This window comes from Panicum hallii, chromosome 4 (genome assembly GCF_002211085.1).
Source record: "Panicum hallii strain FIL2 chromosome 4, PHallii_v3.1, whole genome shotgun sequence".
In the NCBI taxonomy this organism is placed as follows: Eukaryota; Viridiplantae; Streptophyta; class Magnoliopsida; order Poales; family Poaceae; genus Panicum; species Panicum hallii.
In genome coordinates this window covers 1,006,118-1,022,856 of record NC_038045.1, presented here as the reverse complement: position 1 = coordinate 1,022,856, position 16,739 = coordinate 1,006,118, and the positions used below count along the sequence as shown (strand labels likewise).

Below are 16,739 nucleotides of genomic sequence, written 5' to 3'. Positions count from 1 at the left end.
TCTCTGAACATGACGAGAGGGTGAGAGATGCTGCTGGGTTCAGGCATGTCAGCGTCTTGAAGGGAGAGGACAGAGGAGGAGGAAGATGATGCCATGCCATGATGCCAAGGCAAGCTAAGAGGGGGGGGGGGGGGGATTAATAGAAGAGTCCAGAGCAGAGAGCCCGGAGGAGTTAGCTGAGCGGAGGAACAAGAGACACATGTACACGTGAGAGGGGCGTGCCTTTGGCCTGTTGCCCAGAGGAATATGTGTAGCTACAGTGGAGCCATCACCCATCACCAAAAAATAAAAAATTGTGGTCTCGGCCATGTCCATCTGCCCGTACGGAAAAGGACGTGATCCGTATATATGTATGTATCTTCTTTCCTCGATATGCACGCCGTCCGATGATTAGTCTGGCATAATTTTTGTTTTTACTCATATATGCCAATAAGCTCCTAATCATGATGCTTATTTTGCACTCCTTCCCGTCGCGAAGATCGTCTACTACTTTACTAATATTTTCAGGCGCTTAAACAAAATGTGTGCTGCCTGCTTCTCGAGCAGCTGACGAGCTGAATTGCCACGCACTGCGTACTGTGTGTACTTTCTATGCTTTCAGAGAGAACATTACTGCGTATGCTTTCACATGTAGAATTAGAAACATGGAAAACATGCAAGGACCCTTGCACCTACTACTAGATATACCATCGGTGCTACAAGGTTCTTTCGTCTTGTCTGACTAATCTGGAATAGAATGATCCATGGGATCGGAGTAAGTGGTGCGTGTCGAGGTCAAAGTCAAACGTGTTTTTTAAATTCTCTCCACACGTGAAACCTTTTACACTACTAGTATTATATTATATTATATTTATATTGGTTGGAGATGTAAAGATGAAGAGGGTGATCCACTTTTGTCAGGTTCCAAAAGGGGGGCATCGTTTTCATCCACTGGTCGAGAAGATTACAACGAGAGCGATTCACCAAGAGAATTACTCCGTCCACTGGAGTGTGGTGAGGAGATAAAAATAGCGACCCACTGCACCTGATAATAGTTTTAATATATTTGTACATGCCAACACGTGTGCCCATTGCTTTCCTGTGCTCGGCGGAATCAGTCTGTGTGTCTGCCCCTTTCTACTGCGGCGCCGCCCTATACTATACACCTCACCTGCAGACTAGAATGATAGAATCCTTCTGCACAGTTGCAGTACCAGGTCTCTCTTCCCCATGCACACATGTTCCTCGACTGAAGATTAATGAAAGCACGCATATGACGCCAATATTTTCACAAGAACATTGTCGTCTTGCACGCCACTTGCAGCTGGCTGTTGGACGGCAATAGTATACAGCGCTAGCTAGCCATTCAATAGCACTGGCTATATAATATGCAGCACAAACAGGCTCAAAGAGGACTATGATTCATCACTAAACCCAAGCTTGATTGGGAGAACAGAGGAGATGTGACAAAAGAAGGGAGCACGCACACTCACAAAAGAGGCTTTGCTATGGCCCCTCTTCTCTTTCTTTGCCAAGGGGCTCCTTTCCCTGTTTGATGCTCAACTAGGAAGACAATAATCAGGTGAGGCCCGCTTATAGAAGAGCTATATAGATCTAATTTTGAACGGAGGGAGTGCGGAATTAGAACCTCCTCGTTATAAATTGCCAATCCGTCTGTTTATAGGCATTCAAAAAAACTTCGGGATTTTGATGGAGAAGAAGAGCTATATACTTCGGAATCTGAGAAATTAATCCGGAAAGATATGGCAGTATGCCAACAACTGGTAGTAGCTAGCTAGCATTCACAAAAGAGAGAGAAGAACTAGTAGAAGAGAAAGGGAGATCAAGAGAGGCCGGACAGAGCATAAAGTCTAAGCACTGAAACATTCACGATTCTTTGATTTCCTTTTTCATCATCATCAGAAACCTAGAGAAAAACTCTAATGATATCCATCCGTCCGTCCATATGTCCAGACCTGCAGATCCACGATTACGCTAGCTCAAGCAACCAAACCATGATCCTTCGATCATCTATCCGCGGCCTGCATCTAAGTCCTAAAAATCAAGAAAAACCCTAAATAAAATAGGTACCGTTATTGTTCTTCGATCCATCCGCTAGCTGGAGATAGATGATGGGCCGGCATGCATGGATCTCCCTTCTCTTCCTGGGGGCATCAGGCGCGGAAGCACCCCGCGATGTTCAAGTGGTGGTGGTGGTTGTGGTGGCCATGGTGCCCGCCGCCGGAGATGTGGTGGTGCTTCTGGTGGTGGATGATGCCCTGGACGCGGCGGAAGTGGTCGACGCCGCAGGGGATGGTGATGGCGCCCTTCTGCTCGAAGCCGTACTCCTCCTCCGCCGCCTTGAGCAGCGCCACGAACAGCGGGTGCTTGAGGTACCCCACCGGCACCACGAACCGCTCCTCCTCCAACTCCCCGCCGCCGGGCCCGGGCCCCACCACGCGCACCGCCATGCACCCCTTGGGCGGCATCGGCCCCCCGCTCGAGCCCCCCAGCGACGCCGACGAGTGCTGCTTCTTGAGCAGGTGAACCCCCATCGATCGGTCGGTCCGGTCCCTGGGCGCGCGAGTCCCGCGTAGGGCTAGCTAGCTCCAACTCCAGGCCGCAGCCTCCGGCACGAGACGACCGACGACGGCGACGCACGTCAGAGCGACGCGGCCGGGGAGGCGCGGCGGCGCGGCTGCTGCTGCTGCATGGCGGCGAGGAGGCGGTGGTACGGTGGTTGGTTGGTGTGTGCGACTGCTGGGGAGGGCTCGGCGGCTGGATTCTTCTCGGCTTTTGCTTGGCTTGAGGCGTCTCCGTGGGGAGGGAGGGGGCGAGGTGCCCGTGCGTGTATAAGAGGAGAGGCGTCTCTGGGTAGGGCGCATTGGCCTATCTTAATCGAATAAATGCCATTAGAGAGGAAAAGATCACGTCATAAATCCGAATTTCCTTATTTCCCTTTAATTTTCTTCGCCGATTCCTTCTTATACGCAGTGATGTATGTATATACGTACAATATAATCCCTACGAGGACTAGGCATGTACGTATGTATGTACGCGAGGCCACGACACGTAATCTCGGGTGAATGATGAGGGAGACGTCTTTGGGGGAGGTGGCGCCTCCTCCGGGCCGTACGCATACGTACGTGCGTGCTTGGCCGGCCGGCCGTGATGAGGTCACCGCCCAGACGCGTGTCGCCGGCGGCCGGAGCCGAGAGCGATATGATGGAGAGGACTAACGGAACAGGGAAGGGGGGGAGCAGGTACTATCTGCCCCGGAACGGCCGCGACTCCAGGCGTGCGCGCGTGATTCGCTCCAGCTCCGACGGCCACGGCTCTCTCTCTCTCTCTCTCTCCCAGATTCGTGCATGCTACAGAAGATTTTTTTAGTTTTTTACGCTAGAGAGAGGAATAAAAATCTCTCTCTCTCTCTCTCTCTCTCTCTGCAAAACGTACGGCTTGGAATCTGGGGTGGTACGCGACGGTACATATACGCGCGCGCATGAACGTGCTGCAAATGAGATCACCGCCAGTACTTTGCGCTTGTTTCACAATGGCAACGAACGATCCAAGAGCGCAGGAGGGCAAGGAAAAAAAAGGTACCTTCTTGTTCCACTACTGCATCCAATCCATCTTTTTAAAGCTCCTCAAGATCGATCTTCACCCTCCATGATAGATGTCTTTTGGTCGCTAGCTAGTGATCAAATACTACCAAGCTCCATGATGATGCTGAAGATACTCTAGCTACCACTATGGAGTAAAAAAAAATAAAAGCAGCGACCAGTACTTGGAGATAAACAAACGAACAAACTGTAGGAGTAGTTAGGCAATTCGCTGCCGGTTGAGTACAAAAGTCAGCCCAGCCGGTTCTCTCTTTGAAGCGGCACTTTTCACGTTCGCTACTCGCTAGTGGGGGCGGCCGGAGAGATATAAAGCTAAGGATTTTGGAAGCTCTGCGGATTGATTGGGGCACGAGCGAGGATGAAAGGACAGCAAAGGACACGAGGCGAAATACGGCACCGGTTTTCAGTGTCCCGACAACGCGCGGGACTGTTTTTTTAGTCTGTCTTTATCCATACCCTCTAAACCGTTCTCTACCCTATATATAGTATATATAGAGAAGATTCCGTTCTCTATTGCTCCAGCAGCGTTCTCTAAATGGTCCTCTAAAATAGAGAACGCTACAGGTTTCCTGTATATATAGAGATTCTCTCTCATCTTCTCTATTTTTTCTTTACGTTTTAAACACTGAATTAAATAAAAATAAAATATGTCCATAGCATTTGAGGTATGATAAATACGTACGTACAAAAATTTGGAACAAAATACGTTTCTAATATAGGGTTTAATGTACAGAGAACGAGATTTAGAGAACGTTGTTGGAGAGAAATGAGATATAGAGGAGAGAATGTTGTAGAGAATTCTGTAAATGAAGGATACAGAGAACGATGTTGGAGATAGCGTTAGCACTATTGGTTTTTCTTTATCTGATCGGTCTCTGCGCCTGCGCACCACCAACCGGTCTCGGTGACTTGCGAGCCACCTGTGTGCCTGAATATATTTCCGTAGCTTTAGACCTCCGGTGGTAGCAGAGAGAGGGGGGCTAGAGGCACTGCTTTTAATTTTATGGAGTTCATGTAATTGTATTCACTTCTGGCAATCAATCAGTAGTAGTATGATTGCCAGTAGAATGTTCTGCTGTACTAACCATTAACCAATCACTCCGGATGGATGAACATGAACCAAAGTAGTAGGCGCCAAGAGAACCAGGATTACCAAGAAAACCAAAGTGATTTTTTTCCCATGGTCGAACCAAAGTGATTGATACCTGCTGTAACTGAACTGACAATAGTATTTCCCCATCTCAAATTCAGAGAAGTTGTGGTGATCAAAATCTTTCCAGAAGAAAAAGGTTATAGCAAAGTTGCCGTAGCAAATCTGTGCGCAACAATTTTGGACTGACTGCTGCGAAATTTTCTGTATCCGAAGAAACTGCAGGAGTGGAGTACCATGATTTCTTCAAAAAAAAAAGGAGTACATGATGGACGAAATGATTCCTAGACTCACTCCACTACCGGGCAAAGTGCAGGGTTCAGGCTCAGGCGCAATCCCTCCCTTTGCTTTGCTTCGCTCCCAATAATTTCGCCAAGCAAAGTGATGGATAGGAAAGGGGGTTTGGTTGGTGGGTGGCGGTCAAACGTCGAACCCCTAGCTCTAGCGCCTCCATTATTGTAAAGCTCCGGCCCCTGAGAAACGATCCGCAACAGAAGTTATTCCCCCACGGATGGGGACATCCGAGCTGTCGTAGTATACTCCACAGTGCAATGGGATGCAAGGTTTGCCTGAAACTTGTCGAATTTGCTGGGTACAGAGAGGACTGTACTGTGGTTCTTGTTACAGGCACTTACGGCTCACCATACACATGCATGAGAAGGCAGGTTGACAGATGCTTTTAGTTTCTTGTAACGAATTTGAACAGGATTTTTCTGAACCTGATGTTTACAGATCAATTCTGTGGGAGTGAATTCAGAGATGTCCTACTTTGCTTACTGATAGCCTGCACTTGCAGTGCCAGTGATTCAGATTTTAGAGGCTGAACTCAACAGCTCTGGGGTATCTTGGTCGGACTGTCGGAGGAGGGAAAAAAAATGGAATTGTCCATGGGCTACCCTCCAAACAAAGATACGGGAAAGAAAGAAAGAAATTCCTTGGGCTACATACAAAAAGGGGGCTGCAGAAAGCATGGAAAGGAGTGAGTCAGTGAGACCGATCAGTGACAAAAAGGAGACTAATCCATCCAATAATTGTCCATGAGCAGGACTAAGCATGGAACGGGACCTGGCCACCATGCTTCGCCATCGTCCTTGTCGGGCCTCTGATCCTCCTTTGGCCTGCAGCACTCGCCAATGGTGGCCCGCCATGGAAAGCAGGAACCTCCCAGCCATCCGTTCGCCGGCTGCTCCTGCAATCTGCATCGTGGGATATCGAGAGGTGGCTCGCGACAACGACGATTCGTCAATGATGGATCGGGCTGTCGATGTGGATCCGTCAAGCTTGCTTTCACGTTCCTCTTTTCGATCCTCCGTTCGATGATTTCAGCTGGGCCGGAGTGAGATCTTGATCTTTGGTGGGCTAAAAGCGAATGATTGGAGCACTTTGGGCGACCATAGGTTTCGCAGGACGAGGCTGCAACTCAGTACTGTATGCTAAGCAAGTGTCAAGTCAGTCAGTAACATGTGTTTTAAGAGTGCAATAATCCCTGTCGTCTGTCGATTCGTTAGCCGGGTCAGAAACTAGGGTAAATTAGTTCCTTTCTTTTTCCTTTTTTTTTCCTTTTGAGATTCTAGTAACAGTAGGTTGTTGTACAGTGAAGGCATGGCGACGATAAACCTGTAAACTCGCGATTCAGTCAGGAAGTGGAGTGTGGGGTGTTGGGAAGGATGAGGTAGGAGTGCAGGAATGGATTCTCTGAACCCAACGACATCTAGTAGCATCCGGTGGCGATCAAAGTGCTTGCTGTTGGTTGCACGTCAAGCTTGGTAGCTGGTAGTTCGTGCGATCTCTCAAATCCTTGTTGTGGCAAAAACACTCCTGAAACATTGAACGAATGCAAGGCGCTGCAGATTCAGAAAGGAGAACGGGATGGGACTGAAGATTGTGTCAAGGGGCAAGTCTGACGATTTCTGCCGGACGGGGATCCCGCGCAGCCTCGCCATCACGGGCCTGCTCGACCCGCATCCGCCACCGCGTCATGCCGACCACCAAGCCACGGAAATGCCGGTGCTCCCGTTCCCAAACATGCCGGCCTCCGCGGGCACCAGCCCGCCGGTGTCCAGACGCCAGAACACCTCACGCGGTCACGGCTGCCGCCTGCGATGCCTGCCGGCCGTCGTCGCCGTCGGCTCGCTCTCGGCCACAGCGCCGCGACATCCAATTCCTGCCGAGGCAGCAGCTTCACCAGCGCCTGCTCCGTGTTACCCATTTTTGGTCGAGATTTGCGCCCGCCGGCACCGGAATGCCGCGTCCACCACACGGACATTTCTCTTTTTTTAGTTCTTCCTCTACAAAATTTATTTGTCCTTGAAATTTCGTGGAGGCATGCGGCCCTGCATTATCCATCCGTGTCAATTTTTGTAGAAAATTTGGTGAACATTTGGATCGCCAATTTGAAATACCGTCCACCCCATGGAAATTTCTCTTTTTTATTTCTTCATCAACAGAATTTATTTGGCCACAAAATTTGTGGGAACATGCTTCCATACACCCTCCGTCTCTGTCCATTTTTGTAGAATTTTCAGTGAGCATTTGGATCGCCCTTTTGAAGTCCAATACTCCTTTAGATAGAAGAACATGGGATGGTCTATGGTCTGTATTTGAGCACGAAATTCCAGGGGATGAGGCACCTCTGTTCGCCCATCATCTTCCAGCGATTTTTGCAGAGCTTCCGGTGGCGATCGGGTCGCAGCCGCTGACAAGTGGTGGCCATGGCTCCGGCTGTGCCGGGCAGCAGGAGGCCGGGAGAGGGTTCACAGACGAGTGATCGATCTTTGCTGGAGTAAAGCCAAATGATTCCAGCACTTTAGGTGATGGTGGATTTTACAGGGCCAATCAATTCATAAGGAACTGTCAGATGATCAGCATCAGCATGGTGGTTTTGCTGGACCAGTCTGCACTGTACTGAACAAGTGTCAATTCAGTCAGTACTATGTTTCATTACTAATTAAGAGTATTAAATATAGATTAATTATAAAACTAATTGCACAGATAAAGACTAATTTGGGAGACGAATCTATTAAGTCTAATTAGTCCATGGTTTCACAATATGGTGCTACAGTAAATATATGCTAATGATGGATTAACTAGACTTAATAGATTCGTCTCGCGAATTAGCCTCCATCTGTGTAACTAGTTTTATAATTACTTCATATTTATTCCTCCTAATTATATCCGAAGATTCGATATGACAACAACTAAACTTTAAAAAAGTTTTCAGACATGCCCTTGGCTGGGATCTGAATGCCGGGTGCTGGAATATACTCGTTGGGGTGCAGAATAAGGACTCGGATGTCTGTGTTAGAGATATATTTAGAGATATGCTAACGATACATTTGTACACGAGACATACATAGGTTGGTTCGGTTGTGACTCTCATAGATAGGATAGTTAAATATAGAGTCTTTGTAATTTCCAACACGAGAGTCTAGCTTAACCACTTATATCTGTAACATTGCTTCTATATATAAACATGCAACCTATGATTAGCCAAGATAGGCAATCATAGTTAACTTCATTATCTTTTATGGTATCAGAGCCTGCTCTTCCTAATACATCCATCAAGCACATCTACGACAAAACTCGCCGTGAGGGAAAGGCCGCGACGAAGGAAATCTTCGCGACGCACAGATGGCGTCCTCCTCCTCGTCGCATCCCTCCTCGCACTTTGGACACCCGGTGTCGGACAAACTTACGCGGGACAATTTCGTCTTGTGAAAAACACAGTTCCTGCCGGCTGTTCGTGGTGCCAAGGTGCTCGGCATCTTGGACGGAACTATTCCTGAACCGCGACCAGATGTCGACGGCAAGAAGAAGCAAATCCCCAACCCAGAGCATGACTCATGGGTGGAAAAAGATCAACAACTACTCAGTTACCTGGTGAACTCGGTCTCCAAGGAGGTCCTCGCTGGGATTGCGACTGCAACGACTTCTGCTGAAGCATGGAAGGTGCTAGGGGTCATGTTTGCAGCTCAATCAAGAGCGCGGGTTACAAACCTGCGTATGCAATTGGCCACTGCCAAGAAGGGAAGCCTGACGACGACGGCCTATTTCAACAAGATGCAGAACATCAAGGATGAACTTGCTTCAGCCGGTGTCACCGTCAATGATGACGAGGTTGTTGCTCATATACTCAACGGTTTAGATTTTGACTATCACCCGTTTGTTTCTTCTATGATGGGCCGATCAGGGGACCTTTCTCTTTCTGAGCTCTACTCGCTTCTAATGGAGTATGATCTCCGACTCGAGATGTATCAAGGAACTGAGCAGCATCAATCCTCGACAAATGTGGCATCTCGAGGCCGTGGAAACCGTGGACGCTCTGGGGGTCGCCGTAGTGGCGGCAGATCAAATCAAAGGTTTCCAGCATCGAACAACAACAACCAAAACTTCTCCAACAACCAAGGCAGCAACCAACAAAGCAACAGGAAGACGCCGTGTCAAATCTGCAAGAAAACAAACCATGAAGCCAAGTAGTGCTACTTTCGCTATGATGAAGATGAGCAATACCGTGGGCGACCCTCCGAAGCCTATGGTGTGGACACAAATTGGTATGCTGACAGTGGGGCTACAAATCATGTGACCGGTGAATTGGAGAAGCTCACAGTTCGAGATGGTTACAGTGGGCATGATCAAGTCCACACTGCCAACGGCACAGGTATGCAAATTAGCAATGTTGGTCATACAATTGTTCATACCCCTACCAGCAACCTTTTTCTTAACAATATTCTTCATGTTCCCTCTGCAACAAAAAGCCTCGCTTCCGTTCATAAAATAGCTAAAGACAATAACGCCTATCTTGAATTTCACTCGGATTTTTTTGTTATCAAGGACAAGGACACGAAAAAGATCCTGTACCACGGTAGGTGTCAAGGCGGTCTCTATCCTCTTTCATCCAGCGCATCTCCTAGAGGACAGAGGCCGAATCCAGAAGCCCTTGCTGCTCACACGCCATCCATATCCCTATGGCATAGCCGCCTTAGTCATCCTGCTATTCCGATAGTTCAGAAGGTCATTAGCTCAAATAGTTTACCTTGTGCTAGTAATAAAAGTGTGGAGTCAGTCTGTGATTCATGTCAGTGGGCCAAGAGCCATCAGCTTCCGTATCCCGTGTCTAATAAAATCTCAAGTGCTCCTCTTGAGTTAATTTATTCTGATGTGTGGGGACCTGCACCTACCTCTGTTGGACGCCACAACTACTATGTTAGTTTCATTGATGATTACTCCAAATACACCTGGATCTATCTCCTTCGACACAAATCTGATGTGTTTAGAGTTTTTCAAGACTTCCAAAATTTAATAGAACGCAAACTTTCTCGAAAAATTTTATGTATTCAATCCGATTGGGGTGGAGAATATGAGAAGTTAAATTCCTTAGAAAATTGGTATTAGTCACCATGTCTCTTGTCCTCATGCTCACCAACAAAACGGAGCTACCGAGTGCAAGCACCGTCACATAGTAGAGGTTGGGCTTGCCCTTCTTGCAAATGCCTCCATGCCCTTAAAATTTTGGGACCAGGCCTTCCTCATCGCCACACATCTCATCAATCTTCTTCCCAGCAAAGTAATTCAGTTTGAGGTGCCTGCTACTCGGCTTCTTGGTGAGACGCCTGACTATAATAACCTACGCGTGTTTGGTTGTGCTTGTTGGCCCAACCTTCGACCTTACAATTCACGCAAATTATCTTTTCGCTCTATGCAGTGTGCGGTCCTTGGCTATAGTTCTATGCACAAAGGCTTTAAGTGCCTCGACATCTCCACTGGTCGTATCTACATATCACGCGATGTCGTCTTTGATGAAGCTGTTTCCCTTTTGCCACCCTTCATCCCAATTCTGGCGCTCTCCTTCAAAGTGAAATTGTCCTCCTTCCTTCTTCTCTCCGTAATCCAGGGGATGACGATTGCTATGATTCTAACATTACTAATCCTACTAATGTGCCTGGTGATCCTAGTGTGTTACAGAAAGAAAATGGCATCCCAAGTGCAGGTGGTATTCCCGGCGTTCAACTATTTCCAGATGCATCGCTGCTTCCTGTCATCGAAGATCTAGGAAATCGATCCCAGGCAGATTCGATCGACACTCCGAGTACTCCCCTCGAAGCTGATTTGGACACGGCGCCCAGGATGGGAGCAATGCAATCAGCACCAGCACATGAGGGCGAATCTCCATCGAGATCTCCACCCGCCTCCGCCCCGCATGTACCTGACGCGCAAAACGAAAGCGCGTCGACTTCGCCCTCTCCCTCCGCGACAACTGGCCCGACCAATCAGCGTGTCCCAGTCTCAACCGTGCCTCCCACGGGTGCTCCTCTTGTCTCTTCTATTCCAGATTCAGAACCACAACGTCACCAGACTCGACTCCAGAGCGGGATTGTGAAACCTAAGCGCATGTATGATGGTATGATCCGATATAGTTTCTTCAGTGCAACAGGGGAACCCAATTCAGTTCGAGAAGCATTAGCCAATTCCAAGTGGAGGCAAGCTATGGAAGCTGAATTTGATGCACTCAGAAAAAACCAAACATGGCGCCTAGTGCGAAGCAAGTCCGGGCAGAATATAATTGCAAGTGGGTGTACAAAATTAAAAGGAAAGCTGATGGGAGCATTGATAGATATAAGGCTCGTTTGGTAGCGAAATGCTTCAAGCAGCGATATGGCATTGACTATAAAGATACTTTTAGTCCAGTTGTCAAAATAGCCACTGTACGACTGGTACTTTCTATTGCAGTCTCCAAGGGTTGGTGCCTAAAATAGTTGGATGTACAGAATGTGTTTCTTCATGGCGTTCTGGAAGAGGAAGTGTATATGAAACAACCACCGGGATTTGAAAGCGCTGAAACTCCTCATTATGTATGCAAATTGGACAAAGCTATCTATGGGCTTAAACAGGCACCCAGAGCTTGGTACTCCAGGTTAAGTAACAAATTGATTTCCGTGGGTTTTGTGTTCTCTAAATCAGATACATCCTTATTTATTTATAATAAAGGTGATATAATAATCTATATGCTTATTTATGTTGATGATATCATTGTCACAAGTAATGCACCTGAAGCTGTGACAGCTCTACTCGCTGATCTTCGTGAAGATTTTGCCTTGAAAGATCTTGGAAAGCTACATTATTTTCTGGGTATTGAAGTCAAGGAAGAAAATGCGGGTATAACTCTTTCTCAAAGAAAATATGCACAAGACTTATTGACACGGGTTGGCATGGTCGGTTGCAAACCATGCACTACTCCATTGTCGGCTTCAGAAAAATTATCAAGTTATGAAGGTACACCCTTGAGTTCCAAAGATAGTACTCGCTACAGAAGTATTGTGGGTGCTCTCCAATATCTCACACTCACCCGACCTGATTTATCATATGCTGTAAATCAAGTCTGTCAATTTCTACGTGCTCCAACGTCTACGCACTGGGCAGCAGTCAAAAGGATATTAAGATACATAAAGCATACGATCAACTTAGGTTTGCACATTCAGAAAACAATACGTCCTTTTCTTAGTGCCTTTTCAGATGCCGACTGGGCAGGTGATGTGGATGACAGATGTTCTACAGGCGAGTTTGCTGTATTCTTTGGTACTAATTTGATCTCATGGAGTGCCAGAAAACAGCCCACAGTCTCTCGATCAAGTACTGAAGCAGAGTATAAAGCCATAGCAAATGCAACAACAGAAATGAAGCAGAGTATAAAGCCATAGCAAATGCAACAACAGAAATTATTTGGCTCGAGCAATTGCTAGCTGAGCTCGGTGTCAAGATGAGTCGCACATCAATTTTATGGTGTAATAACTTGGGTGCAACCTATTTGTCTGCCTATCCAGTGTTTCATGCCAGAGCAAAACATATAGAGATTGATTTTCACTTTGTCAGAGAAAGAGTACTCAAGAAACAATTGCATGTTCGACTCATCTCCACAAAAGACCAGGTAGCTGATGCTTTCAAAAAGGCGTTGCCGGTTGCTAAGTTCAATGAGTTTATATACAATCTCAATCTTTCAAGTGGCTGAAAGTTTCGATTGAGAGGGGGTGTTAGAGATATATTTAGAGATAAGCTAAAGATATATTTGTACACGAGACATACATAGGTTGGTTCGGTTGTGACTCTTATAGATACGATAGTTAAATATAGAGTCCTTATAATTTCCAACACGAGAGTCTAGCTTAACCACCTATATCTATAATATTGCTTCTATATATAAACATGCAACCTATGATTATCCGAGATAGGCGATCATAGTTAACTTCGTTATCTTTTAGTCTGAACCCAGCAACACGCCAACATGCAGTATCTGGTGGCCATCAAAGTGTTTGCTGCGATCTCTCGAACCCTTCTTTCGTCCGTCGCATCGCTCAGCACCGACGCGTTCGTCTTTCAGCTCGACTGGTGGTGCTATGGTCAAAACACTCCTGAACCATTGATGAACGGGATGGAACTGAAGATTGCGGCAAGGAAAAGTCTGACGATTTCTGCCCCCCGGTTTCCCACCTCTCCTCGCCGCAACCAGGACCCGCATCCGCCACCGTGTCTCCAGCCGACCACCGAGCCACGGCAATGCCGGCACGCGGCGCGTTCCTGTTCCCAACCATGCCAGCCTCTGCGGGCACCAGCACGGCTGTGTCCAGGCGCCGAAACGCCACGCGCGCTCACGCCTGCCTGGTCTGCTGTGCCAGCCCGTCGTCCTCGCCGTCGGCGCTCTCTCGATCGGTCACGGCGCCGCGGCATCCCTGCCGAGCCAGCAGCTACACCGGTGCTTTCTCCGGCCACCATCGCGCGCGCGCACAATGTTCCCGGCCATATACGCCCTCTTCCTCCTCCCGCTACCCAGTTTCCTCGACTCAGCTTCAGCTCCACTCCTCCGCTCCGCCTTGCTGCCAAGAACTCGCACGGCTTCGCTGTGCGGGAACTGATCGGCCGTCATTTGACATTGGAATTTGCCACGACGGTGGGACCCCGAATCGTACCGATGTTTTTCTAGACTTGTTTCTGGAAATTTCGATGCGAGGGATGAGATTTGCGCGCGCTTTCTCTTTTTTTAGTTCTTCCTCTATAGAATTTATCTGTCCATGAAATTTCGTGGAGGCATGCGGCTCTGAATTCTCCATCTGTGCCAATTTTTGTAGAAAATATGGTGAACATTTGGACTGCCAATTTCAATTTTCAATACAGGACGGACCGTCCACCCCACGGAAATTTCTCTTTTTTTTATTTCTTCATCTAAAGAATTTATTTGGCCACGAAATTTCGTGGAGACACGCGGCCACACACCCTCCATCTCTGTACATTTTGGTAGAACCGATTTGAATTCCAATACTCCAATACCCCCTCTTTTTTAAGCTCTTCGTGTACAGAGCTTATTTGAGCGTTTTTTCTCCAAGTCTGATGGTATGTTCCATTTCCTTTTTTTTTTCAGGTGTCTCTATATGTTCCAGTTTCTGAATCAACGATGCCTTCAATTTCTTCCAGTCGTGGCCACATGGATCGAATGCATCTTGTGTCTATAGGTCAGAAATTACCGTAAATTTGTGTCATTTCTTTCGAGATTCTGGTAATAGGTTGTTACAGGGAAGGCAGAGCGATGGTTCATCTGCGATTCAGTCAGGACCTGAAACGCCGGGTGTTGGAATGGAGTAGGAGTGCAGAGGACTCTGAACCCAGCAACATGTGGCATCCGGTGACCATCAAAGTGTTTGCTGTTGGTTGCTTGCATCGCATGCTTGGTAGCCTCAGATCCTTGCTTTGCCCGTCGCATTGTTTAGTTTTAGGATGTAATTCAGTAATTCATCTTTTCAGTTCGCTGATAGTGGACCGTCGATCAGATACAATTAATGTTACGTCTTAGGAGGTAATAGTTTTAATTTTTATTTTATATATTTTAAATCAGAAAATATAGGATTAGATCTAACTTGCATGCATGATTAGTTGAGATCTCAGATTTCTGTCTTTTTTCCACATGATGTGCCGGCCATTAATTTGAGACAAGAAACATTTTTTGTCCCCTCCATGCACGTGACATACCCAGCACATTGCATGTAACTTTTTTTTTTGCCATCACGTGTTGTAACATAAATACATTATGTATCATGGATACCATGCACAATTTAGATCTAACATGATTGACACGTGATGGAGCCTTTTGTACATGTGGGTGTAACATTTTTTTCTTTTTCTTCTGCTGCCCGGGTTCCCGCGTAGCCTCGCCATCACGGCCTGCTCGACCCGCATCCGCCACCGCGCGTCCCGCCGACCACCGAGCCACAGCCGCAGCCGGCGAGCAGAACATACCGAAGAACCTGCCATGGCCCGCTGCATGAGCTCAAGCGAAGCGCGCGCCTGCTCGGCGTGCTCGCTCGGCTCCAATGGCCGGCCATGTTGGGGACTTGTTGCGGGAGGAGAGAGAGTGAAGGAATAGGATCCTTGGGCTTGCGTGCATCGGAGAGAGATGGGCCTTCATGCTCCCTGCTAGCACGGAAGGTGGGGAGAGCAGCGGCGGCGGATCAGCCGGAGGTGGAGCGGAGGGACGGAACCAAATTCGAGATCGACACCAGGGGGCTTTTTGCATATATTCGAATCGCGGTTAATAATCGCGATCCAAATAAAGGGTCTATATGTAAATTATAGGGGTACAACATAAACTATAAAATCCAAAACGGGGTCTATATGTAAATAATAGGGGCTGTGTTGTAAATATTTGGATGGGCGTTTTGTAATATTTTGGACGGCGCCATGGGAACCGGCAAGGTCGCCTTGCCGCCGGCGACCGCCGCTCGCACCTTCCCGCTGCATCCCTGGAGAGCTTCCTTCGATTTGTGTGCCCATACGCTTCCGCCGTGAGCATCTGGAAGCTCGGCCGGACCGCCACATCCCGAACCCGAGGCCGATCGACGAACCTCATCGGCGGGTGGTCCCTGCAGGCGAGCTGTAGGGCCTCGTCGAACGACTGCGCCCAGGTAGCTGAAGCTGGTCCTGTTCCGCACCTGCTTCGTTCTCCTCGGCGCCCATGGTGACCCCGCCAGGGCCTCCGGGTTCTCGCGGATCGCATCGCCGGATTTTGATGCTGGCAGTGGCAGCTTTGCGCACAGATTTTGATTTGCTGACAACAATTTCAGTTCATCTCCGCACACACAGGCTATATAGACCTGGCCTCAATTTGAGGCCTGCCAACATTGAACATCAACACACCGACCACCCGCCCGGCCGGCCGCCGGCGCCGGGATGGTGACACAAGGGGGTGGACGGTCCACCCCGTGGAAATTTCTATTTTTTGGTTGTTCCTCTACAGAATTTATTTTGGGGCGAAATTTTGTGGACACATTCGGACCTTCCTTCTCCATTTCTGTGCATTTTTGTGGATTTTTTGTGAAGATTGGGAATGTCGATTTGTAGTTCCAATATAGAACGAGGGTGGACGGTGTTTCAAATACCGTCCACCCCCGCGGACATTTCTCCTTTTCCGTTCTTCCTCTACTGAACTTGTCTGGACTTGAAATTTTGTGGAGACATGCGCCTCTACATTATTCGTCTCTTTCCATTTTTGTAGAATTTTAGGTGAACATTTGGATTGCCGAATTGAGGTCATATTATAGAACATGGTCGGTCTTTCAGATAACGACCAGTCGACCACACCATGAGGCCATGGTCACTTCTCTTCTTAAGTTCTTCGTCCAGACAAATTATTTGAGCATGTAATCAGGTGGGATGGTGTTCTCTGTTTGCAAATAATCTACAATTTTTTTTTGCAGAATTTCTGGTGGCAGATCTCAGGTGAGTGGTCGCCATCTTCACGCGCTCCGGCGGTACCAGGCCGCGGGAGGGATCGCAGGTAAGTGATCGCCATCCGGATCTTTCTCGGGGTGAGATCTCTGGTGGAGTAAAGCCGAATGATTCGAGCACTTTGGATGATCGTGGATTTTACTGGTCAGTATCAACGTTTCCGACGACGGCTCTGTTTCCAAGCCATGGATTGAGTCCGACAGGCATGGAGCTCCTCGCGC

The 16,739-nt window shown here is 48.0% G+C and overlaps 1 protein-coding gene and 1 non-coding gene across 2 annotated transcripts; one reads left to right on the top strand and one right to left on the bottom strand.

The window, feature by feature from the left end:
• Positions 1-1,594: 1,594 nt before the first annotated feature.
• On the bottom strand, positions 1,595-2,674 carry LOC112888387 (auxin-responsive protein SAUR32-like). Its single transcript, XM_025954597.1, has 2 exons — positions 2,071-2,674; positions 1,595-1,955 (listed from the first exon to the last, which is right to left on the bottom strand). The coding sequence occupies exon 1, from the start codon at positions 2,532-2,534 to the stop codon at positions 2,154-2,156; it is 381 nt and encodes a 126-aa protein (XP_025810382.1). The 5' UTR covers positions 2,535-2,674; the 3' UTR covers positions 1,595-1,955; positions 2,071-2,153.
• A 6,176-nt stretch (positions 2,675-8,850) lies between these two features.
• On the top strand, positions 8,851-8,989 carry LOC112891310. The gene has a single exon (XR_003228529.1). It is a non-coding gene; the product is annotated as a small nucleolar RNA Z247 (small nucleolar RNA).
• Positions 8,990-16,739: the final 7,750 nt, after the last annotated feature.